This window comes from Phyllostomus discolor, chromosome 2 (genome assembly GCF_004126475.2).
Source record: "Phyllostomus discolor isolate MPI-MPIP mPhyDis1 chromosome 2, mPhyDis1.pri.v3, whole genome shotgun sequence".
Classification (NCBI taxonomy): domain Eukaryota; kingdom Metazoa; phylum Chordata; class Mammalia; order Chiroptera; family Phyllostomidae; genus Phyllostomus; species Phyllostomus discolor.
In genome coordinates, this window is record NC_040904.2 from 191,454,724 (window position 1) to 191,482,560 (window position 27,837).

The following is a 27,837-nucleotide window of genomic DNA, read 5'->3' on the forward strand; positions in this document are numbered from 1 at the left end:
ATCAATGGTTTGCAACACAAGGAAGGTAAAAGCATTCAATTAGAACAGCAGGAAGGAAAAAGAATTCAGAAAAATAAGGATAGGCTTAGGAACCTCTGGGACATCTTTAAGTGCACCAATATCCAAATCATGGGGGTGTCAGAAGGAGAAGAGGAGAACAAGAAATTGAAAACTTATTTGAAAAAATAATGAAAGAAAACTTCCCTAATTTGGTGAAGGAAATAGACATACAAGTCTAGGAAGCAGAGAGAGTCCCAAATAAAATGAACACAGAGAGGGCCACGCCAAGACACATCATAATTAAAATACCAAAGGTTACAGATAAAGTGTGAATCATAAAAGCAGCAAGAGAAAAGCAAAGAATTACCTACAAAGGAGTTCCCGTAAGACTGTCAGCTGATTTCTCAAAATAAGCTTTGCAGACTAGAAGGGAATGGCAAGAAGTATTTGAAGCGATGGAAAGCAAGAAATGATGAAAACCTATAACCTAGATTACTTTATCCAGCAAAGCTATCATTTAGAATTGAAAGGCAGATAAAGTTCTTCGCAGACAAGGTAAAACTAAAGGAGTTCATCATCACCAAGCCATTATTATATGAAATGCTAAAGGGAATTATATAAGGGAAAGAAGACCAAAACTATGAACACTAAAAGAATGATAAATTCACAACTATCAATAATTGAATCTAAATAACAAACTAAGCAAACAAGCAGAACAGGAACAGAATCATAGATATGGAGATCATTTGAAGGGTTATCAGTTGGGAGGGAGAAGGGGGAAAATGAGAGGAAAGGTGCAGGGGTTATGAAGCACAAATTGGTAGATACAAAATAGACAGGGGGATGTTAAGAACAGTGTAAGAAATGGAGTAGCCAAAGAACTTATATGCATGTCCCATGGTCATGAACTAAGGGGTGGGTGTTGCTGGAGGGAATGGGGGATACTGGGTGGAAGAAGCAAAGGGGAAAAATTGGGACAACTGTAATAGCATAATCAATAAAATATGTTTTTAATAAAGAAGGGGAATTACCACAGTCTGTACCCATGGGTTTGTGTCATGAACCATATTATGAGTGAAAAATTAAAAATAAAAAATATCTAAAATGAAAATAGATAAGAAGCTGGCTTCAGTAGAATCACAAACTTCTATTTAAGAAAATACTTGCCCGTATACCTCGCACACACATATCCACATCCATGCAGACGCACACTGGCCTGCCCTTTTTGCTCATTGAATTTGTTTTCCAACTATTTATGTTACAAGGAAAGGGATTTTACCCACACTTATGCCAATGCTCAAGGAAAGTCACATACTCTCATGACCATGGTTGTGGGGGCAGTCACAGTTAAAGGTAGAGAGCCTCAAGTACAACGTAATATTCAGAAACATTGAGTTCGAACCTGTGGTCTGAAATGTAATTGTGGTACACGAGTGAATTGTTGCTAGAAGAGCAATGTGTAACTATTGCCATGGAAGAACATATTTACATTCTCATTCTCACTAGACTCCTTTGAGGTAAGTGGGCAGGATTATCTTAGTTGTGTAAATTAGGAAGCTGAGGCTTTACAAGGTTAGGATAAATCCATCCTGCTTCTCTGACTCCGGTCCCTGTGTTCTTTTCATTGTGCCAGTTTGACAGAGATGATGCGCTAACTTTGCTCCTGACAGTTCCAACTTGGCGCTCTCCCAGGTAGGAAGGATAATGCTTTTATCAAGCAACAGGAAGAACTTAAATTCCAGGTCTTCCCTTGACTTTAGGCCCAGAGAGCCTTCAGTGAAACCATATGTTTTGGTTTAGTGATTCTCCCTCATCTTTAATTCTGATTATTAGGTCTTTGGGACAATTTTTTTTCCACCTTCTGTATTATCTGTCGCTTTTAGCCAATTTCTTTTTTTGATGTCTCTGCTTTCAGATTGTTCTGGCTTCTAGCCTTCGTTTCCATTTCCTTATTATAAAATAATTAAGGCTTAATTCAACCATGCCTGATTGATACAGCTATACGACTACTTCCAAACCTGGGAGACAGGGGAAGTAGGGGAGGAGGAAGGGAGAGAGTGATGCATATTGACTGTCTGCAATGGGCCTGGCACTGTGTTAGGTATTTTACATGAACTATTCCATATAAATTTTTGTGGATTGAAAAAAAAGGATTCTGGATTCTATGGAAAGTAGCCTTACAGGGTGATTTGATCATAAATTTCAAATTGGGCGGGTCATGATGAGTAGTCATGCTCCAGGCATAAAACTTTTTTAGTAGCAGGTTCATCTTTGCCTTAATCAAGCCCTTTCCATTGTTTATGTGCATCTAGGTTAACATACCTTTGAGATAACCACCCTCAAGAGAGCACGTGATCTCATTAACTGTTCTGTGATCCAATCCCTGCCTGCTTTCGCCTACCACCTTAATTTCTAATGCATAAAAGCAGCTGCAAAACTGTTATTCTCTGGAGCATTTTAGATACATTATCAGTTTGGCTCATATACCTGTTACAACACTTCTCTACAGGTGTGGATATTTTTTTCACATCAACTCTTTCAGCAGTCTTGGACGGTAGGCAGTATTGTCTCTACTTTACAGATGGAAAAAACAGAGGCTCCAAAATTCAGAGTACTTTATACATGTTGAGTGGTAGAATTGAGATTCACATTGAAACCCAACTTCAAAGCTCCTTCTCCCACCATTCCCCCTTAGGAAATTTCAGTCCGGGTAGGAACAGGACTAGAAACTTGTGAGATTCTGGTGCTTCCATGACATGGGTAGGAAGGTGAAGGTCCAGGGGAGCCTGCAGAAGTTGAGAGGAGGGGTGGGGTTGCAGGCACTTGTCAGTCGGCCTGACCACTTTGCCTGTGACTCACTTCCTGCCGCTGTCTGTAGTTCTTCACTGCCCTCAAGAGAATGTCCTGGTCCTTAAAGTAGGAAGGAAAGGGATGGCAAGGTCAGGTGGTATGCGTCCGATAGTCGATGAGTTACTTACCAAACCAGAACTGGAATTTCAAACCTCTGACTCAGTTGTCGTAGCGCCAGGTCAGTGCTGATTCCACTCCTCCAGCTCGGCAGGGCACCCAGCTCTGACTGTTGGAAGCAGCTCACCCACTCCTAAGGGGGCACCTGCCCTTTGCCATTGGCTGTGCAGAATGAAGTGGCTAAGTGTCCCCAGAAGTGTCTTTTTGAGATCTTGCCAGGGATTTGTTTTCATTTACCTGGGATTACAGTTCATGTTTGGAATCAGTACAGTGACACACCCTATTTGACAGAGTGCTGAGTTAAACAGCAGCTGAGTGGATTTCCTGATTGGGAAATCTCCTGGCCATTTGTCTCTCAGCCAGCCTGGGTCTGGCACTCATTTATCAGAGAAGGAGAAACTGTGTGCATGTGCCCTGGAACGCGTGCCTGTGTGTGTGTGTGTGTGTGTGTGTGTGTGTGTGTTCTCCTGAAATCTTTTGCAGACTGTCTTCTATCCTCCTCAGCTGGGCGCTTCTCTGCAGGGGGCAGTGTGTGCTAGAATAGGTTGGAGGAGAGGCCAGAATACAAAACTGATCTCCTTACTTATGAGGGGAAACACCAAAAGATTTTCAATGTGCCAGAAGTGGCCCCTTTAGAAGAAAAAGCTGAGCAGAATAAGTTGCAAGAGGGAGACTGATTCTTGAAAATACAATGTGATTGACAACGGTGGGAACAAGGTGTTTGAAAGAAGCCGGGGAGCAGCACTCGCAGGTGTCTTCTGGAGTATTAACCAGGTAGGAGAAAGGAGACACAGATGGACCAGAAGCAAATCTGTGTTCACAGGGGGATGCCCTTTGTGTATTCTTGACTTTCCCCTCTGCTTCATAGCCCTCATTCTGGGCTGGGGTAATTGCTGGGGTAACGTGTTGATTTGTAATCCCAGGATGAGAAAATAATCAGAGGGAGAATATCTAATTTAAGATATATTATTTCTGAGTCAGGCAGAGAAAGACAAATCTCATATGATTTCCTTATATGTGGAATCTTAAAAAACAAAATAAATGAACAAACAAAACAGTAACGAACTCCTAGATACAGAGAACATTTTGATTATTACCGGTTGAGAGGGAGTTTGGGGGGATGAAAAGGGGGAAGGAGTTGAGATGTACAAGTTACCAGTATAGGAATAGTCATGGGAATGTAAAGTACAGCACAGGGAATGTAGTAATATTATAATAACTATATAATGTCAGAAAAGTAATAGACTTAACCGGGGTGATCACTTCACAAGTTACATAAATGTCTAATCACTAAGTTGTACACCTTAAACTAATGTTGTATTGTATGTCAACTGTGATTGGAATATCTTTTAAATTCAGAAAAACTGAGCCTCCCCTCCCCTTCACCCCCCAACAACCAGGAAACTATTTCTTGACACTTTGGGGGAATTACAAGCCATTTGAGAATCTCATGGAACCTAAACAACATCTGCTTTAGAAACATGGGCTGGGGGGAGTGCTGGGGGGAGTGCAGACAAGTGTACTTGAGCAACAATAGAATTTTTTAAAAGTTACATAATAGTCATGAATTGTCTGTCTTTTTCCATATGAACAACTGTAAACCTACTTTTGCTTACACCTGTAGATAAAGTAAAAAGAGAAAGCAAAAAAAAAAAAAGAAATAAATTTTTTTCCTTATGATGAGGGAACAAAAAACATGAAAATGTATATAAAAAAGCCCTGGCTGGCGTAGCTCAGTGGATTGAGCGTGGGCTGGGAACCAAAGTGTCCCAGGTTCGATTCCCAGCCAGGGTACATTCCTGGGTTGCAGGCCATAACCCCCAGCAACCACACATTGATGTTTCTCTCTCCCTATCTCCCTCCCTTCCCTCTCTAAAAATAAATAAATAAAATATTTACAAAAAAAATTAAAAAAAATGTATATAAAAATGTACAGAAGAGCTGAAGGTTAATGTTTCAGTAAATGCTATTTTGTTGACAAAAATACACCAAGAAATAAAACTAACTAAAAAAGGATATATTTTAGGGTTTTTGTGGTTCGACTACAGTAGACACAGAATTACAGAACAGGCACAGAATTACAGATTAATGATCAACTGGAATGATCATTATAAAAAGATTAAATGTCTTGAACTTGTACAACACCTCAAAAGAAAGGGCACGTGTTCATCTATGTGATCATACCTAAAACCTGATGCAGCTTGTGATGTTAGGGAGCACTGCACTTCTCACCTATGTGTTTATGGGGCCTGTCTTGCAATCTCTTTGCTCCTTTGTGGAGCAAACTTTTCGGGAGGATCCAAGATACAAATTGGCCTTCCTCATCTCTGCTGTATATCACTTGTGTTTCCTACAGACAGGTGAAAATGAGAAGCAGGAAAAGCTGATAACGCTCAGTCATATTGTCAAAAGATCTTTTTAGAATAGTGTCAGGGCTCCAGTCACCATGGCAGAGCCTGTTTTCCAGCCCTTTCAATGTGCTTTTCAGGGCCTGGGTCTCTAGGAAGGTAGGGCAGAACAGTCACAGTCCCTCTGGATAATCTCCCTTTTTGCCTCCTGAACATTAGGAGATACCACCAGGCAGAAAGCAAGTTATCTACACAAGTCTGACTCTCTGGATTTGAAGAAGGTCGCCTGCCTCTTCAGTGTGTTCTTCCATTCACTCTGTCTTCTCTCAAGCTTCCTTTAGTAGAAAGGTGGAGCCTGGGCCACTGCACGGTGGCCCTAATTCCTGGGTCAGTGCTCCCATCCTCTGGGACTTCTGGCCCCTTCCTGACCTTCAGGCTCACAGTGGAAAATTGCTAGTCCTAGAACCTGGGACCTTTCCTTCAAAAAGCAGAAGATAGGCAATAAGACTGGGATCAGATCCAGGAAAGTGAGCAAACAAAGAAAATGACCCAAGATTCCATAATCTGGTGAGTACTGGAAAGAGATTTCTGATTCTACTCTTTTCTTTTTGTTTTCTTTCTTTTTTTTTATTCTACTCTTATCTTCAGAGTACATTTTGAAGACAGGCATGCAGGCATCATCTGACCCCCTGTATAAGACCTTAGAGAACACAGTTACAGGCAGATTCTACTCATCTGTTCTTTCCAGTTTATGGTACTTTGGTCAGCATCATGGTTTCCATGGTTCTTTTGGATTCTGACATGAATCGTTCTCACCACTATTGATCTTGTTCATTTGAGTCACAAGTACATATGTGTAGTAAGGTAGTTTAAGGAACATTGGGTTTGTAATTAAGAGACTGGGGTATGGCCCTGGCTGGTATGGTTCAGTGGATTGAATGCTGAATGCCAGCCTGAGAACCAAAAGGTTGCCAGTTTGATTCTCAGTCAGAGAACATTCCTGGGTCTTGGGCCAGGTCCCCAGTGGGGGGTATGAGAGAGGCAACTGATAGATGTATCTCTCCCACATCGATATTTCTCTCCCTCTTTCCTCCTCCCTTCCCCTCCCTCTAAAAATAAATAAATAAAATCTTAAAAAAGTAAAGACTGGTGGTGTATGGAACCTTGCTCTGCTATTTACTTGCTTTTTTTTTTTTTTTAACCCTGGCTATTTCAGAACTTACTGTCTCTGAATCTCAGTGTCGGCCTGGCAAAATGCCTGGCATACTGTAGCCGCTCCGTATGTGTTTATTGGATGGGAAAACACAGACAGCTCGTTTTCAGAATGTTGTAACTCTAGAACCTCTAATCTGAGCATTTCTCTATCTTGCTTCCAACGTAACATATTTATCCCATTAGAAGTTTTCGTTTGTTTTTATTTCTTTTGCTAGATAGCTCATGGGTAAGGATGGAAGGGGGAGGAGAAGGGAAGGCTGAGCGACTGAGTTAGAAGGAAGACTCTCAGTTTGGGGGCTGCTATCGCCATAGATTTTATCCCTTCCACTTTACATCTTTGCATCCTCTGCCCTAAAGTTCATAGATCTTAATAACTACTTTAGCCTGGAGTGGCATCCATCTAGGAAGGTTGGTCACTTTTCTAAAAAGAATGTGGCTGGCGGACCCACTTGTGTTGACATGCAGGTAGTAAGGTTGAAGGTGAGGCCAGTGCAGCAGATTTAATCTCACGTTATGGGAGTGGTACCAGGTGTTCTACAGAGGTCAGTCAAGGAAGTTCTCACAACACATGTGCAGACAGTATACAGGAGAATGGATCTAACTTTTTAAGTTTTTTTTGTAGGTATATTTTGGTAAGAAGAGTTTCTTTTGAACACTCATGGTAAATTGCTGATTATGTTAGACTATGACGAGCTAACTGGACAGAAACGTCACTAGTGAGAGTTGTGTCATTGTTGCAGACAGAACTGTCTTTGTGTGTAAAACAGAGGTAGAGATGCAGTGTGGCATTGTGCTTGCATTGTGAGTATTTATAAGAGTTTGGAGAGTTAATATTAATATTTAGTTCAATTCTAGTTATAATGATTAACTTCTGTGGTCTCCAGACTATACATCTGCCAAGATTTGGTTTCCCCACTTCATTCTCATTCTCTTCCTATCTGACTCTCCTTCTTCATTGTCTGTTCCCCCCTATATTCTCCCCTGGAGGGGGGCTAACCTTTTAAATGTGCCAACAGAAAGTCAGAAACAACTGAGTAAAAATAAGAAATAACAATCATAAGTGAGGCAATAGGACTGTTTTAGTTACAGCCCTGCCTGAAGAGATTTGGCAATGTAATTTTGTGTAAACTGCAGGCAGCTATGTACGTGTTTTCCAACTGTCAAATATAGTTACCAGAACAATTTTACAGCTTCACTCTATTCTTACTTCCAACATCCAGAATTTTGCAATACATGGCACTAAACTGAGAACTTGAAATCTGCCAACTTTCTATTCATTGTCTTGATTAGCATTGCATAAAAATGAAATGGAATAATTTTGTTTAAAAATTAAGTGTTACACAGCAAGAGAAAACAGTGAAGTAGATCTGTCCCTCATAATCCATGGACCACAACTGCCTGACAGATGCTGTGACCATATACTTGAGCACTAGAGCAGGAGTCTTGGGTAAGGGGAGAGCCTTCAATAGTACCTCAAGAAACAATGGCAAGAAAGGATAAGGCATGTGGGATTATGTTTTATATGCTTAAGGATTTAATAGTCAAGAGAAGAAGCAGTGGCCAATGTGTTTTTTTTTTTTTTTTTTTTTTTTAACACAGCGAGGGACTATCTGGATGTGATTGAAGGGGACAGAGTATTGGTCATGTGTAGAGAAGGGTTGGTCAGCAACATTGTAACAGTCAGATGGGTTAAAATCTAGCCCATTGGGAGACTAATCTTAGAAGGGTTTAGCATCAAGGCATGCCTTCTGGCAGCTTGACACACAGTGGGCAGGCAAAGTCATGTGGCCATTGAATATTAGCTGCAGGAAGAGAAACGATGTAGAGAGGAATATCATTACAAGTGAATATCAGCATCTTTTGACAGCATGCCTTGGTGGGCTCTGTGAAGTAAGTTGGCTTCTTGTGTGGACTTGCATGGATATGTGGATATGCCTGGTGTGTATATATTAGAATTTCTAGATTTATTTGGTATATTCCATTTGCCTCTAGACAAACTGTAACCATTGGAAAGAGCTGGAAAAGCTATTTATTAACTGGACTCCACCACACTATATATTTATTTCCTTGCTCCAGTATCCAATTTTGTTGGGTGGCTAGGTGTTTTTAAGACAAACTCTGTAAACTATCTATGCACAAATAAGGCTGATGTTGAGAATGTTTTCAGGGAATGCAATAAAAGATTATATTTTGTCCAAAGGTGGGTACTCTGTAGTAAAAGTGCCATCTACAGGAGTATAAACATGGACATGAGATGCTGGGTGTAGGTCTGTGGCCATGTGCTTATAGTTGGGAGTGGCCCATGATGAGCGTCTCTATGAGGGGGGCATATGTACACCCTGGGCTTCAAATGACTTTCCTCAGTACGTGTTAGTCGGTGGGTAGTTTGGCTTCGGGGCAGAGTTCACAAGTTTGAGCTGGCTGCTGAGCGACCTTTCCTCCACTTGTGCTGTGGTAAGACATTACGCACACAGAACCTGTTCCTTGGGGAGATGAACTCATTAACTGTCTGCTCCCTGAATGAAAATAGTTACATTTGATAATGCACCGAAAAGGAAGTAAGAAGAAAGGAAAATGAGAAGGTGAATGGCAGTGAGAAATTTTCAAATAGCTTTTGAATTCTCCTGGTTGGACGCATGTGTATTTGTAAGCTCTTCTCCATCATTTCGCTCTCTCAAGGCTCTCTGTTTTGTGCCCTCTTATTAGTCCTTTCCTCCCATGTGGTCTTATGGGATGGAGGAAACTTTCTCAACTATATTTCTCCTTACCGTTTTGACTTACAAACTAAATGAAATGGGCTTTGCTGTCCTATTATTCATTGACTTCACAGATCCCTTGCGATGTACCCACCCACCGGTAAGAATTTACTTTTCCTCTCTGTAATTTTCCTCCTTCAGGCTGCTACTCTGTGTACTTGGGCTTCCGTCAGCCAACCACACACTTGTCTGTCTTCTAACCTGTAAGGAAATCATTTAACTCTTGTCTCCCCGAGCTTATGCAACTCTAGGAATAATAAAAAATGGGGCTTGGCTAGAGCTGGGAAAATTTTTCTTATTTTCTTTTAGAGAGAGATAGAGAAATAACAATCTGTTGTTCTACTTATTTATGCATTCCTTGATTGATGCTTGTATATTCCCTAGCTGGGCATTGAACCTGCAACCTTTACATATAGAGATAATGCTCTCATTAACTCAACAACCTGGGCCAGGTCAAGAAACTTCTTTACATATGTTTTTCAGGCACTAAAAACTCTCTGCCTCAATAGATAGCACTGTGGTTACTAATATCAATAATAAAACACAACAGGTAATGTAATATGGCTAATGTAACAAGTGTAGTATAGTATATCACATAAGCTACAATTCTAATTTTGAAAATTATACCTTGCTATCAAATGACTACAAAAGTAGATAACATATTTAGGATTACCTAGATGGTGGAAAATCACCAGATTTTGTGATTTTAATTCTGAATCAGATCATTCAGAATTAATTAAGTAGGCTTTGCCGACCATAGAGCCAGGGGAAGACTCTTGTTAACAAAAGTAAAGCTTGTAGATATACAGATGGGTGGTAACCACCAGCGTGCTTCAGAAAGAATGATCCAGGATTTAGGATGTGTCATTTCAAACATATACTTATTACAGAGAATTGAAAGTGATTCACATAAAGAAAATCTATAGTAACTATAATCTACTTGAAGGAAAACTGGGAGCTGGACAAATGGAGAAGGATGGGTTGAAAGAAATATTTTTATGGTGTGTCACCTTACATTTTTACTTTTGAACCATATGAATATATTTCCTTTTTGTTTAAAAGTGAGAAAGAGAAGGTGGCGTAATACCAGTACTCCCTTTAGTCAATGTACTGGTAGGAATGAGTGTCCGTATCTGTCTCTATGGGATGGGCAGGAGGCCGGGGCTCCTTGGATCTCTGAGAGCTGCAGAGTCAAATAGCTTTATTGCCAAGGGCTGTCTGTTTATTGGTGGTGAAGCTGCAGTGGGAAGGTGTTTCTGAGGAAGAAAGCAAATGCATAACTTGTCTCTCTTGAAATCTGCCAACTATTTATTCATCATCTCTACAGCTTTTTAAAAAAATGAAACGAAATACAGGGTGGAGCAAAAGGAGGTTGTAAGTACATGAAACAGAATTTATTCTTGTATTATTACTTATTAATTATTGTATTATTTTCCATATGGACCACTAGAAACATACTTTTTTCCCCACCCTGTATTTTGTTTTAGAAATAAGTGATACACAACAAAATGAAATTAGACCTACATAAGGAAAATATGTGAATCCTTCCCATATAACCCATGGACCACAGTTGCTCAGACAGATGCTATAAGAATGCACTTGAGCACAGAAGCAGGGCTCTTGGATAGGAAAGGAGCCTTTAAAAATACTTTGATTTAATAAAAAAAGTAAAATAGAAAAAATACTTTAAGAAACAATGACATGAAAGGATAAGACCCAATCAGGACTGTACTTGCTATGTAAAAGAGAAAAATGCCAGGAAAAGAATAAAGCTCTTCCAGCCTGAACATCAGGTAGATGGACAGAGATTAATGTAGGACTCAGAATTTCAGGTAGCTGTGTACTTAATGTCCAGGGATTTGTAGATGTGTTTCAGAGTGCATGATTCTCTGGGTACTACATTTTGTGTTCTTCAGAATGACTTGATCCTCGGGAATTCTCAGCCGCACTCTGCACTCTCTCAAGGGTAGAAGTGGACAGCTGTGTGGCGATGGGAGATCAGAAGCACATGGCACGGATGCTACTGGAATGCAGTCTCAGTGACAAGTTGTGTAGTAAGTACAGACGTCTATGTTCTGGCCTCAGGATAAGGAAGACCAAGGTCTGGATAAATTCTAGGAGGAGGATCATTTGATTTGTCGTAGACGTAAAGACAGTATTCATAACGAAATGGGCACTAGAGGCTGTTGTTTTTGAAAAGTGGCAAGTGCCAATCAAAGGTCCAGACGTTCCTTTCTTCCTCTCAGTGGGAAGAATAACAGAAGAGCCACAGAGCACACTTTTGGGTTAAGAAAGAGGGACATGGACATTTCCAATTAGACAGTTGCTCCCAATAGGGTTTCCTTTGGATGGGAGAGGAAGAAAGAAGAGATGACCATTTTGGTATGATGAGCTGAGGACTGGTGGGTAAGGGAACTTGTGTGGACATCAGGTTAGGCTTCTCCTTTAATCTCTCATCTTCCTGTTTAATTTCCTACGCAGTTGTCTCGCAGCACCAGTATGAAATCATCATCATCCCAGCCCTTCTGGTTGGCACCTTCCTCATCATTCTTGGGGTCATTGTGTGGCTTTTTATCAGAGGAAAAAGAACTCAACAACAGTCTCCTGGACTCCAAGGTAAAGCTCAAACTGGGGCTGGACAGAGGCTCAGGGAAGACGGAGATTGCAGAAAAATAAAACCCAATTCTCAAGGGGTCCCACTATAAAGATCTAGGTCCCTGCAATGGAGGATGAGGCATGGGTCCCCTCCTTTTTAATTGAGAGAGGAGTGAACTCTTCTCTAGGTAGTAGAGAACCCATGAGTAGAAATTCCATATATGCTTGGTAGCTGAAACCAGAATAGGCCAGAGAAGCCTCATGTGACCTGTTTCTGTCCTCTTGGTCTTATTGTACTATCAAATATTTGGCTTTATGAATGTCTGAGGATCTGGGAGGAAGACCTACTAGGGAAAGCCCAAGGCTTGTTACCAACTTTGATGGATGACATCTTACTCTATAATGCGTTCCAGCCCTACTCTATGCCCCTGGAAGATATGATGAAAAGGGGTAGCTTTCATAATAACCTTTGAAGTGTTAGGTAGGAGGTGATAACATGCTGTCCTGGAGTGTCACTGCACTTGTAATGAAAGACAATCAGCTAGTACGTGAAACTAAGAGTAAAAAGAAGGGAAAAAATCTGATAGTAATATGAAACTTTATAGTGACTGATCCTCAATCCCTCTCTAAATTTTATTCCAATTCTCTTATAATTTACTCTTGTAAAAAAAAAACTTCTCGAAGAAGTTGTTTAAACTTACTTTCACTACTACTTGTCACATTTTCTTTTCAATATGCTACAAAAAAAGGTTTTAACCCCACCAGTCCACCAAAACTACTCTGTCCAAGATTACCAGTGACAGCTATGTTGAGTTCTCATCTTATTTGACCTGTCAAAAGCATTCAAAACAATTTTGTATTTCTTTCTTCAAACACTTTTTTACTTTAAATCTCCTGTCACTTTCTAAATTATCTCATTTTAAGCCTATAGATTCAAATGCTTTCTCTGTTCTAATTATAATCCCCCCTTGAACTCCAGATTCTTCTATTAAACCACTAGCTTTGCAGTTGGCATTTAATACACTTCTCACATGTAATATGTCTAATGCAAAGGCACTGCGATTCCCTCACACATATCCTCTGCCAATAGTTTTCTCAGTCTTAGTGAAAGGCAAACCAAACTATCTGTGTGTTCAGTCTAAAAGAGTAAAGCTGTCCTTGAGTCCCCTGCCTCTCACACTTCATATCCAACTCTATCTTCAAAGTTAACTCATACCACTCTCACCTCATAGATCACTGCAAGACACTTCCAGCTGGTTTTCTTCTTCTTCTTTTTAATTTTATTTTAGTTGTTGTTCAAGTACAATTTTCTATCTTTTACTCCCATCCTAGCTCACCCACCCAGCCCTCCCCACCTTCCTCCCATTTCCACCCGCCCCTAGTTTTTGTCCATGTGTCCTTTATACTTGTTCCTGTAAACCCTCCCCCTTCTTGCTTCTGCCTCTACCCCTTTATGGTATCTTCTCTTCACAGTAGCAGAATAATTCTTTTAAAATATAAGTCAATCCTGTCAATTCTCTGCTTGATACTCCCCAGTAGTTTCCCATCTTAGAATGAAAAGAAACAAAATTCTTTCAATGGTGTAACATGATCTGGGCCCTCCCTGACCTTCTCACCTGTAATTTTCCAGTTATTGCACTTGATTCCAGCTATACTGACTTCATGACTTTTCCTCAAATATGCTAAGTATGCTCCTTATTCAATACCTTTGTACTTCTTGTTTCTTTTGTCTGTAATACACTTCCTGATACCATATGGTTTACTCTCTAACTGCTTTCATGCATTTCTCAAATGTCATCACAGAGGCCATCCCTGACCTTCACACATGAAATAGTATCATTGATGCTTCTTATTCCCCTCTTTTCCTCCGTAACACTCATCACCTGGCACATTATTATCTGTTTCCTCTCTCTTACCACTAGAAAGTAGTTTTCATAAGAGTCTGGACTTTGCCTATTCCCAACAACTAGCATAGTGTTTGGCATGTAGAAGGTTTTATTTGTTGAATAAACTGATAAATTGTTGAATAAATAGAGATTTAATACAAAGAAAGAATATCTGTATTTCAATAGGGAAAAGTTGGCTCAGGAAGGAAGAAAGTGCCAAAAGACTTTTTGAATGAAACTCTTAAGAAAGGTGGAGTGTTTTGACCATGGGGACAATTTGAAAGAGTTAGAAGAACCATGGCTGAGAGCCAAGTAGTTATCCACACCTCCCCACAACATTTGGGGGCTATTTGATTGACTTAAATGATAGTGTGTACTGGGAGTTACCGCCACCTTTAGGTATCCGTGGTCTGAATACTTATTCAGAAACTTCCTCAGCTGTCTCCATACTATATTCATACTGAACTGTCATCCTCAGAAACACAGAAAGGAAATGCCATTTCCACTTTTCAGAGGTCATCTTAAGTTGTCTTAGAAGTAATGGAAGTATTACACAAGTTCTAGATGGTTGATATTGATGCTTGTTCACAGAGAAGCATCAGGAGATATCCCCACAATGGCTGGAGAAAAAAATTGTTAAAGGAACTTTCTTGCCAGTTTTTCCCAAGCTCTGCTTTTCTGAAGTCGAGGGTAGGAAAAAGCTGTTTGGTATCATCTCTTTGTTCTAGGCAGTGCCCCTGTGCCCTCTACGAGCCTAAATGGGCAAGTGGGAGCACAGGGAGGAAGTATGCTTGTGCCACTTAAGGAGACATCGGTGGAAAGCCTTCTGAAAACTTCCACGCAGGCCCTGGCTGAGCTGCAGGTGCCCCGGGAGCAGCTCTCTGAAGTTCTGGAGCAGATCTGCAATGGTAGTTGTGGGGCCATCTATCGAACCAAGATGCACACTGGGGACCCTGCTAAGTCCAAGATTATTGTCCTCAAGGCTTTAAAAGGTAAATGGAGAAGTGTTAGACTTCTTTTTCCTTTTTTACTCTTCCACTGTGAACCCCCCTAATAGTAAATGCCAGCAGGCTTTGCAGACATTGAGATGTTAATCAATAGTTAGGTGTGATCACAATTGTGTGCAAAATAGGAAGGGATTGGCCAGTGAAAACTCAATACAGAAATGTTCTTAGGCCCTGGCCAGGTAGCTCAGCTGGGTAGAGTGTCATCTGGATATGCCAAGGTTGTGGGTTTGATCCTTGGTCAGGCCAAGGCACATACAGGAATCAACCAATGAATGCATAAATAAGTGGAACAACAAATCAATATTTCTCACTTTCTCTCTCAAAAAAATCAATAATAAAAAAAATTCTCAGGTCGTACCTCTGAGGCACACCTGGAGTGATACTATTGCTTGGCCCTGGAGAAACTATTTATAAAGGAAAAAGAAAAAGAAATGTCTTTCCTTAGCTCACCCTTGCTTATCAAGGCTGTTCAAACTGATTTTAACATTGGCTATTACTGGGATAAGGATGTTGAAGTTGATTCTTTTTCCCCCCATTATTTGATATCTTTTCCTTATATATGTATTTTTTATTTGCTGATATTCATAATATGGGCCAGTAATGGTTGATGTATAGAACAAACATAGGATAAGCAAGAACATTAATTAAAAGGCCTAGGCCATGATAACATTTTAATATGAAGAGAACACTTGCCTCTCTAGGCAGATGAAAACCTATCTAGTCATAAGACTTATGATTCCATGTTACCTTTGCCAAAAGATCAGTGAATATCATCTCCTAATTTGTTCCCTTCCTATTTACTTCTTGTCAATATTCACTCCTTTCAGGGCTTTAAGAATTATCATCTGAGGTTGCCTCCTGCCTCAGATTTCTCATTTCATCCAAGATATTCTGACTGTTCACTGCCCACCGCTCTTTTGTTCTCCACAGAACCAGCTGCGTTCCACGAGGTACAGGATTTCTTAGGGCGAATCCAATTCCATCAGTACCTGGGGAAGCATCAGAACCTGGTACAGCTGGACGGCTGCTGCACAGAACGAGAGCCGCTGTATATGGTGTTGGAGGATGTGGCCCAGGGGGACCTGCTGGGCTTTCTCTGGACCTGTCGCCGGGTGAGCAGTGGGGTGGAGGTGTTGGAAAGGGAAAGGCTTTACCTGGCTGATTAGCTGTTCACATGTCAACTAGCCTGACAAGTGACAAAGTAGAAAGATAGTATAATAGCAGAGTAATTGTCACCATCCAATAGAACTTCTTATGATGATATCAGTGTTTTATATCTGCGCCGTCCAATATAGTAGCCACTGATCCCATGTGGCTATAGAACACGTGAATTGTGGCTGATGTGACTGAGTACCTGAAGTTTCAGTTTCATTTCATTTTAAATAATTCACATTTAAATGGCCACAGGTGCCCAGTGGCCGCTACCACACTGGGCAGTGCAGATTCAGAGTACAGACTTAGGCTCCACCTCCCACCAGCTATGTGCATTTGGGCAAGTCACCTCTCTGAGCCCGAGTTTTCTGAATCTGTAAAATGGGACTAATAATAAATTATTATGAACATTAAAAGAAATTACATATGTAAAAGCATAGCAGTCGTTGGTAATAGCAAACACTCAAAATAATAGCTGTTATAATGACAATTACATAACAACATAACTATCACTGATTGTTGTTATTATTAAGCGTATTTTCCATTCTGTAACATCACCCTAGTATGCCAGGGCTGAGTTGAGGAGGAATTCATCTTTTAAGCTTTTGGACCTCAAACTCATACATTAAAAAATTAATTTGCACCAGAAGTGCAAATCTTTTTCGATTTCCTACTTTTCTATATATCCCTCTTTCTGAAGCACTGTGTTTTCTTACTTAGTTCTTTACTTGCCAGTGAGAAAGTTTGATATTAAACAGGCCGCCTCAATGTGCTGATTCATTTACCACTAAATGTGCACAAAAAGGGGCCTGGCTGACCTCTTCTACGTAGTGACGAAAATGGGACCATGCGCAAGTCTCTGGGTGCTTTAATCCTTCTAAAGAGCTTATCCATCTGTAACTCGTTCTGTGCTCTAGCCTCACGAGACTGTTTCTCAGTGTTTTCTGTTTTTCAGTGTTACTATGCCTCTCTGTTTTAGATGATCTTTGCAGGCTTTTTCTCATTACACCAGACTTCTCCCCTATCTTCCTTGTGTAGTCAATGCCCACTCATCCTTGCAATCTCATCGAAGGCTTTCCTTGTTCACCAGCTGAATTGGTCCTCCTTCCCCTACCATCATATGCTGTCTTTTACATTCCCTTCATGGTGCTTTATCTTATAGATATGTGATTGTACATTTGCATATGATTATGTGATTTTGAGTTATGTGTTTGCCATACTATAAACTCCAGGAGCCAGCAGACATATTTATTTTGTTTAATCTTATGTTGTGTTCCTAAGATGGAATCTGACACATAGAAGGCATTCAATAAAAATGTATTAAGTACCTGCACTTAATTAAACACACACACACACACACACACACACACAACCCCAGGAAAATTGATGCTTTATCTGGTGCTTTCTTACCTGCTATTCTGTAAGAAATTCTTCCTTCATTCTGCTATTCACCTACATTCTTTATATTTTTCTCCAGTCCAATAAATCATTGTATTTCTCTACATATCTGAGACCCTCTAATATCAGTCTGTCCTTGAATCTTACAGTTCTATTTTAGTATCTTTTTCTTTAGTTTTTATATCTGCATTTAAGAATATCTCTGCCCATATTTATTTTTTAAATCTGTTCATGTCATTTTGATATAATGCCTTTCTCTGTCTCTTTAGGATATAATGACCATGAATGGACTTCTCTATGACATCACAGAAAAACAAGTGTATCACATTGGGAAGCAGGTCCTGTCGGCCTTGGTAAGCTGGGCCAAATGACAACAGACCTTAGGGATTTTCCTTGTTAGTCTGGAATTTCATGTCATATTTATATTCCTAAATGGAGCATATATTTTTAAGGAAAATCAGATGGAAGTTAGAAGGCAGAAGCTCAAGCACTGAAAAATTATTTTCAGTTCTTTCTTTATGAAATGGTTTAGATAATATACTGCAAGATTGGTAATTCTGGGTGGTAGATAGTCAACTTAGGGTTTTTAGAAAGAACAGGAAGGGTTTTAAAAGGTTTCTCAGTCTTAAAGTTTGAAAACCAGGGCCCAGAGCTTCTTACCCTTACTTCCCCATACATATTACTATTAATAGATGTAAAAAGGGCAAATAGGGAAACAGATTGGGAGAAGATATGAGGAGATAAACTAAATGGGCAAAAGGCTGCAGAACCAGAAGGAAGTACACCATTTTAGATCTGAAAAAACAAGGAATACTAGTTCAGAACACGTTTGGTTAGAGACCTGCTTTGGTACCGAATGTGATGGGTGGGGGTGATCCATGTACTTTAAAAAGAAAGAACAAATGGAAGAGCAGGAATAAGAAGGGGTAATAGTGAGATCATTCCTTTTTTTTTTAAACCAACTTAAATAAAGAGGTAAGAGAAGGAAGAACTCAGGGTTTAAGAGAAAAATCCCTGAGGAAATTTAGATGACTATGTCTATGAAATTATTTAGCGAATTGTCTTTAAAACAGCCTCTGTTATAGAAAATCAGGGCTCTGTGAAGCTTCTACTTTAAGTATTCTGCCATCTGGAGGTATGAAATATACTGGGGATCTAAATGGAATAAGGGGAAACTTAGAAAAAAAGGAGTGGTGAGATGAGAAGAGAGGAGTAGTTAGAATTGAAGATCCTATAGGGCAGGGGAGAGAGCACATCACATTACTGAATATTACCTCTGGGGTGTGGAGGACCCAGTTGATATATCTCCTTGATAAAGTTAGGGTGTCAGCGTACCACCTTCCTTGTATTCTGAACCATAAATGCAGGGGTGTCCTGTTGGGATGCATTGATTCCATGGATGCTTTCATTGGGGCCCTAGGTTACCAGTTATAAGATAATATTATACTATTTTTTCTTACTTTTTGCAACCCCAAAGTTACTACATTATTTAATTCTTCTCATCATATTATAGTTTATTTGTTCTAAAACTGCACCAGAAAGTTCTTAATCACTATTTCCTTCATTATCAGTGATTGGAAATTACCATCTTAATCTTTTATTTTTTCATATCATGTTGTCTGGTAATCAGAGACCTCACTCTTTAGCTCTTTGGTCATGCGTAGCTTTCCAGTTTCCGCATATGCCATGAATGGCTTGGTGTTGGGGCAAATAATTCCAGCAACCCAGTGTCATCCAGGTGCAAAGGTTCTCAAATGCCTTGTTGATTGTGCTTAGTATCACTTAAATACTTATTAAAAATATAGGTACCAAGCCCCTTTGCCTAGATTTCATTTAAGTAAATGTGGAGTAAAAATCTTATATTTTAGAAAGCTCTCAGGCAGTTCTGAGTTTCAGCCTGGCTGAAACTGAGCGGCCTGTGGCCTTGTGTAATCATTTAGATTTATGTAAGAGACACTTCCTTAGCTCATCTCACCTCGTTATTTTAGGAATGAAAAGAAGTGAGATAAAACTTCATATGATGTATTATTATGACACTCAATTTCTCTATGGACACATAACCTCATTCTGGGGACTCCTGCTAGAAACCCGACACTCATTCCCTTTTCCAGTTGCTGGCTGGATCCTGTCTGAGAGAGAGATGAAGTCAGGCAGGGGTTAGGGCTGCACACACAGTGGGTGACTAGACATTCCAAACCCAGTATTAATGTTTCTTGGATTATTTGCTCAGTTTGGTAATCCTAAACAATTTTATAGCTAAAAAAACAAAAAACAAAAACACCACACACACACAAGAAATACTTGTTCAGAACATGTTTGGTTGGAGAATTGCAAAATGTTTGGTTCACTATTCATTATTATGACTTGGATGTCATACACACACACACACACACATATATATATATATATATATATATATATATATATATATGCCAGTGTTAATAAGACTTGTTTGGAGTAGCACACGTTCTTGTCTTTTTGATGATTCTTAGCACTGCTTCTCCTTGTGTGAGATCCAAGCCGTGGTCTCAGACAGCTGGTCTATGTTTGATCTTACGTTGACAGGAATTTCTTCAGGATAAACATCTGTTCCATGGGGATGTGGCAGCCCGCAATATTCTGATCCAGTGTGACCTCACTGCTAAGCTCTGTGGACTGGGCCTGGCTTACGAAGTCCACACCCAAGGGGCTATCTCCTCTGCTCGCACCATACCTCTCAAGTGGCTCGCCCCGGAACGGCTACTGCTGAGGCCAGCTGGCATCCAAGGAGACATGTACGGCTTGTTCCTGCCTTTTGGATTTCTCACCTTCTTGACCTGTGTGCCCTCTGGTTCCCACCCATGGCAGCATCCATTGACAATTATATCTACAAATGAAACCTCTACTTAGAAGTCAGACAGACTCTCAAGCAGAAATGTGTGTTATGTGACAGAGCTCATATCTGGCATCTGGCTGCAGCCCTTTTTAGTGCCTTTGGGAAATTCCTTCCGTATTAGATTAGCAGCCTTAATTAAGAAACCAAAAAGAAAAATGAAAAGATTATTCACAATGATATCTAGTAAAGTCCTTCATATTTGAAGGATGTGGGTTCAATTAATCAAAAGTTTAGTTAAACCAGGAATATTAAAATCAAAAGAAATATATATGTCAATTAATTGAACTTAAAACATATACATGAATATTTATTTATTGATCTTTTGGAGGAGGGCCAAAGCCTTTTTTATGAGGATGGACCTGCGAAATGGTGTTATATGTTGTTTTTCGAATGTATCCATAGTGAATTATTTTTACATTTCAGATTGTGATGATTCTGAGTGAGAAACCTGAAAACAGAAGTGAAGCAATTTGGCCACACATTTATTGTTATTTTTCCTAATTTTTTACAATGTGTCACCCATACAATTTGATACCATTTTCTTTTTAGCAGCTCATTTTTACAGAATATTTTCAAAGTATTTAACTTACTTTTCAGGGTGCTGATATGTTTTTGAATTTATATTGAATTAGCATGTATAATAAGCATTTAATTGATTACATAATTCCATGTATGATTGGTATAAACAGAACTGTAAAGAATCACAATCAACTTTTTTAAAAAAGATTTTATTTATTTATTTTTAGAGAGGGAAGGGAAAGAGAAAGAGAGAGAGAAACATCAATGTGCAGTTGCTGGGGGCCATGGCCTACAACCTAGGCATGTGCCCTGACTGGGAATAGAACCTGCGATGCCTGGTTCGCAGCCCGCACTCAATCCACTGAGCTACACCAGCCAGGGCCACAACTAACTTTTGATAACCATATAACTCAAGTGCTTGGACCATGCATAGGTATGACACAAACTTGACTAGCTGTGAATGTCATGAGTGGCAGAGAAATTTTAGAATGTCAGTTAATATGGCTAAGAGACTTCCACTGCTGCCTCACTGATGCCTGCTCTTCAACTGAAACCTGGGAGTACTGAGCTTAACTGGGAAATAGTATTCATTTAATGATGATGTCACAGAGTAGTGAAATAGACATCTCTCAAATTATATTGCTTAGGGAAATATATATTCCAAGTATGTGTAAAGCTTGTTCTATTAATATTGATTCTAGGTTTGGACTATTAGATCTCCTGAGGGGATAGTAGGTAAATTATAAGTCTCACTTGGCCTTGTGCTAAGAATAAAATCTAGACTTTCAGCAGGAAGGAATAAAAAAGATGAAGGCTGTGCAGAGGGGAATTTATGTTTGGGGTGAATGTGTTAGTGTGTTTGCATAAATACACACCCACAATTTAGTTAATAATAGTAAACACCTATTACTATGAAATACAGAAAAAGGAGACGTAAATGCTGTCCTCAAAGAGATTGCACTCCAAGGGGGCTGAACAGAAATGCTTCCTAATGGCACTATTTTTCAGGTTATTTTATCCGACACCCTCTGTGCCCTTTCATTGCCTTCTTTTATAGCGCTCTTCCTGAAGACCTCCATATTTAAGTGGGCTCTTTTTAGGGAAGGAAGAAATAGAAATAAAGTAAATGACTTTGTTTCTTTTACAGATGGTCCTTTGGGATCCTGCTTTATGAAATGGTGACACTAGGTATGCACCTGTGTGCAATATGTTTGAGTGATGGATGACATGTTTATATGGAAGGGGTTTCAGTGCAGTCTCTGAGGTTTGAACTGGGCTGACATGAAATCCTTCTCCTTTGAACTTTCTTTTGCTTGCTTTTTCTTTTTCTTCCCTCAACACTTTACCAATTCCAAGGATGTTTTAAAATACAAAATGTAATTCCAAGAGTGATCTTCAATAACATGAAAATGTTGTCTTCAGATTTATTAACCCATTTGATTGAGAAACTGTAGTACCTTCCCTCATTTGGGGAGTGGATGGCAGGTATTATTCTTTGCTTTGCTTTAGCTTGTTAACTTCCCTAAAGACTCAACATCCTCCTGAATTATCAGTTTTTCCCTCAAACACCTTCCCCCCACCAAATTTCTCTAAGCTATCTCTATACTTGATCACTATGGAGCAACTATATTATATCTAGTATTTTCTTATGGTTTATATTTACTTACCTTTTGCAGGGAATTGGCCTAGGTAGGTGGAGGGGATTTGCAGTCCCCTCCTACTCTAGGGGACCTAAAGTTCTCTCGCTACTCCGATTCTTTCCATACCAACAGGGGCACCACCATATCCTGAAGTCCCTCCTGTCAGCATTCTACAGCATCTCCAAAGAGGGAAAGTCATGAAGAGACCCAGTAGTTGCTCACACACCATGTAAGTGGCTTTTAAGGTTTTCTCTGCTCATTCCAAATCTCTCTTGCTCCCTATCAATCATGCTCTTTTCAGGTATCATCTCTAGCTGTCTTTTCTGTGCTAATGTACATCCCCACACCAAACTTGTGTGGTAAAACACATCTGCTCATATGTCATGTACCACATATACATATGTATAATGTATATGTGCATGTATATACTCACACACAATGTGCAACCACTGAGAACTATGTTAGGAATCTAAATCTGATCAAGTTCAGTTCTTCTAGAAGCGTCTAAAACAGGTAAGAAGCAGACCAAATGCAGTGCATGTACCGTAGTCTTTTATTTGTCTAAATGTCTGTCTCAGTCAGAGACTGCCAGCCTCAGCTCTGATACAACTGTCATAAAGTCCATTGCATTAGAGTTATTCATTGGCTCTTATTTAGTATTTAACTTTCAGAAATTATTGACTATCTGATTTTTCAGCTCTGGGCACATTAGAAGCCAACTGAAAGAAGGAGGTAAGAAGAAATTGTAAGGACAGAAGTAGTACAAAAGAGATGGTTACAGAATATAAGAAACTATTAAATTATTTATGAGAAGGCAGTAGAGACTATAATATATTATTATATATATCCATTGAAATTGTTGCTATTTTGTAAATCTTTCAGCATTGAAAGGGTGAATTTCAAGGTGGGTTTCCATACAATAAACACTTACTATATCAACCAGATTACAAATGTTAACTGTTGTAACTATAAATACACCTAGTGTAGTGATGCTGGCTAGGCATTCTAGAATCAAATTGCTGACAAGTATTTCTTGCAAGCTTTCTATGTATAAAAGGCTGTCCTTGATACTGGGGGAGACACTTAACTGATAAAGTAGCTAATCTTGAAAAATGAAACATTAAATGAGGAGATATCTGAAACAACATGAAAATAATCATAAAATGTCAGGCAATAAATGGAATGGTTAAAAGCTCAGATTCATCTCAGACTTGAAAAGGCATATGTTCAGTTCTAGTCCTGCTACTTTACTATATATTGTTTTCCTATTTTAAAATAGGTATAATGGTAATCCTACCTCAAAGTTATTGTGAAGCTACAATGAAATAATGCATGTTAAGTTCCACTTCCATGCCTTACACAATAAGTTTAAACATTAGCAGTATTATTCAAGCAGCATCTTTTACAGAGTCTCATCACACAATGCTCGTGAGTGTGGGAAACACAGTGAGGGGCTGAGGTTTACAAGGGAAGGTTTCACAGAGGAATTGAGATTTAAAACCATCCTGCAGGACAGAGAGGACATTCAAGGAATTGGGCACAGCACAAGCAAAGACAGAATTGGGTGTCAATAACCACCTCCAGGACACAGCAAGACTCTAACTTGGCTTTCAGCCAAGAGAAGGCTTCGCTTAGGCAAGGCCTGTGTGGTAGAGGAGCTAGCGGGTAGGCTGTGGACCTCACATGGTAGGTAGTGGGAACCTCTGTGGGCTCTTCAGCAGGGATGGGGTGCGATGAAAGTGAAAACAGCATTACACATGCTCTAAACTGGACTGAAGAAAAAGCTAGATTAAAGGTGGTAAATGCCTTTATTTAGATTAAAGCAATTTCTGGAAGAAGGTCAATTACAAAGGGGGAGGATGGCCTGGATTAATGGAAGGAAAACCTAGTTACATTTTCCAAAATTAATATGAATAATCTTCCATAACTTCTTATATGTTTTGAATTTTTTTTTATTTTTCAATTACAGTTGACATATAATATATTAGTTTCAGGGGGACAACATAGTGATCAGACATTTACATAACTTATGAAGTGCACGCCCCAGTGAGTTTAGTGCCCGTCTCATAACCATACATAGTTATTACAGCATCATTGACTACTTTCCCTATGCTGTACCATAACTTCTTATTTTCCTGGCTGTCATATATCTTTTACTGGTAAATAAGTTCTAGCAGCTGTCTGGAATGCTGCAAGTTAGTAACATCTAAAGATGGCAGCACAACTTCTGAAAGAACTTTTGTAAATAGAATGGGGGGAAAACTGCTGCTATTCTAACTGTAGCCTGAGAAATCTTGTCATTCCTGTGATAAAAAGGGCTCTGTTGAGAAGATGATATGAAGAGACTTAGTTACTATTAAGGGGATGCGATGAATATTAATCTCTGGGAAGAATATAGTAGTCAGGACAATGAGAAGTAGATTAAAGAACTGCAGGGTTTGTTTTTGTTTTTTTAAGGTTTGTTAGGTGAGGAGATGTGCTCTTCATACATTTGTCTTGCCCAGCAAGTCAGTTTTTCTGGTTTCCCTTTCAGGTATAGTCTTATGAAGTCCTGCTGGCGCTGGAAAGAGGACAGCCGCCCCTCACTTAAAGAGCTCTGCTCACGCCTAAACACTGCTGCTCGGACTGCCGATGATGAAGTTGTGTTGCAAGTCCCAGAGCTGGTGGTTCCTGAACTGTATGCAAATGTGGCAGGCATCAGCGTGGAAAACCTCTCCCACAGCTATAGCATCCTTTGAAGATCCCGGGGCACGAACATATATGTGTGATCATATGCTCTAGGAACCAATCCCTCTGAGAACAGAGGATGGACTTTCTAGTGGGACATAAAGGGAGAAGTGTCACATGCAGCCTGGGTCTCCCCCTGTACATTTCCCTAGATGGGTGAAACGATGCTGGGTGAGATGCTGCACACCTCTTACACTTAAAGTTGACAAAGTACAGTTTCCTTTATGCTGTCCCAGTCCTAAAGTCTCAGGGTAGAAATGGCGCACAGTGTTGCTACAAAGGAGGTTTTAGAAACCTGCCATTTTGGAGGGGCATGGCACAAATAAGCTGCTCCCTCCCACCACAACCTAGTTCCCTCTTGAAGTATGTTTTTTTCTAGACCATTATAAGGTCCAGGGAAATTAGAATCAAATGAGGAAATAGCCAAAAAAGGAGTTGATGAGAAAGAAAAAGGCTCTTTTTGCTCAGGGATATAGATGTGGACCAAGGTCATCCTTCAAAGACAAGTTGGAGGAAAGACGTGAAGTTCCACGTAATGGTCCCTTTCTGCAGGGCTGAGGAGAGAGAACCATGAAGGGAAATTTCTGAGTTTCCCCCGGGCATAGGTAAGAGAAAGATGGTCCCCTTTTACCTAATGCTGAGGCAGGTGAACCCTGTTGATACTATTTTTAACTAGAAGCTAGAGAGGTCATTGTATGATTAAGAACATTTCAACATGTATATTTTTTTTATCAGACTAGCTTCCTGGTCCTTATAAGACTAGGGGGACTGAGCCACAGAGAGGCTGATGATTGATATATGGTGTGTGTTTAATAAATGGGAAAGGCAGAAACCAAGCAAGAATGCTTAGTAGGCCAGAAGGTTGACAAGGCCTAGCAATGGATACCCTAGAAAGGATGGTAGTTTTCTATTTTCAATCACCCATTGATGCACTGTGAAACTTATTTCATTAAATTAATATTTATTGAGTAAAAGTGGGTTTTCAGGTCTACAGCTGCTAAAATCTCTACAGTAGGGAGGATAAAAGTAAATAAATGGAAGTTAATGTTGACAGAAAAATTCAAGAGATGATCTACATTGCCAGAAAAAGGATAAAATGGGTTTAATACTTACCTCACAGGGTTGTTGTGAGGACTGAATGAGAGTATTTGTACAGTATCCAGCACATAATATGTGCTCAATAAATGTTCATTTCTTTCCTCCTTCCTATCCTAGAATCTTTTATGTCTTTTTCATTCTAACCTGGCCAAAGAGAAAACCTTGGTCATCAGTCACATATGCCTAAAAGCAATGGTATGGTTCAAGTGCTACATGACTAAAAGGTTGAAGTCATCATTTTCATGTTTCACTTAAAGAGCCCTGCTCACGCCTAAACACTGCTGCTCAGACTGCGGATGACAAAGTTGTGCTGCAAGTACCAGATCTGAACTGTATGCAAATGTGGCAGGCATCAGCGTGGAGAGCCTCTGGATGCCTCCATAAGCTTCTGGATCATGATTGTAGTTTCCTACTATTGCAAAATACATACTGAAACTATGATGATGGCAATTCAGCTGAACATGTGATCTGTGATTTTAAAGACTACTCACTCGGGGCACTCTAGGAAGGACATTAAGCCTGCTGTAGGAAGAATGACTGGCGGCTGAATTATTTTATAGAAGTTAAGATCCTGATGGAGTCATGATGAGTGATCCAATTAAATAATGATCCTTAGACCTGCAGGAATACCACAATGACTCGTCAGAATTTAAATGGGTGGTAAGTGGCAGTAGAGTGAAGGGAGGTTGACTGGCTTGGCACAAAATGATAAAGCCTCAGGGAATCTCATCATTGCTTCTAGGGTGTTCATTTGAGTCAAATTTGCACAGAATTTATTTATATATTTAAAAAAAAACTGAGTGTCAAAGACAACACTGCCAGAGGCAGTACTAGGCAGTATTGTATTAGGTGTTGAATAAAAGAAATCGCTTTTGACCACAGTCTACAAAGTAAGACATTGTACACATATTTGCATGAATATTTGTAAATTACACATTGTAGTTAAGTGCTATGAAGAAAAGTGTAGGATAGTAGGAGAGGGTATAAAATAGAGGAGCTGCCTGAAGAGATGGCATTTGAACTGAGGCCGTAGGGATGGGTGAGCAAGCCTGACGGGCTGAGGAGAGACTACCAGGACCACATGAGTAAGGATTCTGAGGCCAGAAACTGTGGAACTGACCAGAGGCAAGTGGGATGGGAACCTAGTGAGGCAAGAGGAAATTGGGACATAGTAAAATCGTTCTTTCATTCCATGTGTTAATATTTGTTTTTTGGAAGAGGGAAAGAAGCAGATAATTGCTATCTTAAATTTGTACCCATAATTTTGTTTTTCTGGTTTCAGGTCTGGAACACTGGATACACCTAATTATTTATTCTCAGAAAACTGGGTCTTGGACATGGACAGTAATGTGGAGATTGACTGTGGGAGTGAGGGGCAGGCTGGGTGGAGGGGTGTGAAGGAGGAAAATTGGGACAACTGTAATGGTGTAAAAAATAATAAAGTACACACACACACATACACACACACTTATAACAAAAAAGCTAAATTAGGTCTCCTCTCTTGGCCACGCTTTCTCCAAAAGGGATATTATGTGTCTGGCACCTTTGATTTTTCAGCTATACCAGGTATTTCTGGGATTTGATCTTTTTATTAAGTGTCTAACCAGTTCTGGCACAGAGGAAGACCTGCTACAAAGCTCATTGTATAATGCTT

General features: G+C 39.8%; 1 protein-coding gene across 1 annotated transcript; it reads left to right on the forward strand.

The window, feature by feature from the left end:
- Positions 1–1,078: 1,078 nt before the first annotated feature.
- STYK1 (serine/threonine/tyrosine kinase 1) lies at positions 1,079–26,120 on the forward strand. The gene is made up of 10 exons (XM_036019335.1): positions 1,079–3,741; positions 11,203–11,340; positions 11,768–11,902; positions 14,496–14,759; positions 15,705–15,886; positions 17,594–17,677; positions 19,890–20,098; positions 21,866–21,906; positions 22,491–22,587; positions 24,892–26,120. The coding sequence occupies exons 2-10, from the start codon at positions 11,277–11,279 to the stop codon at positions 25,094–25,096; spliced, it is 1,281 nt and encodes a 426-aa protein (XP_035875228.1). The 5' UTR covers positions 1,079–3,741; positions 11,203–11,276; the 3' UTR covers positions 25,097–26,120.
- Positions 26,121–27,837: the final 1,717 nt, after the last annotated feature.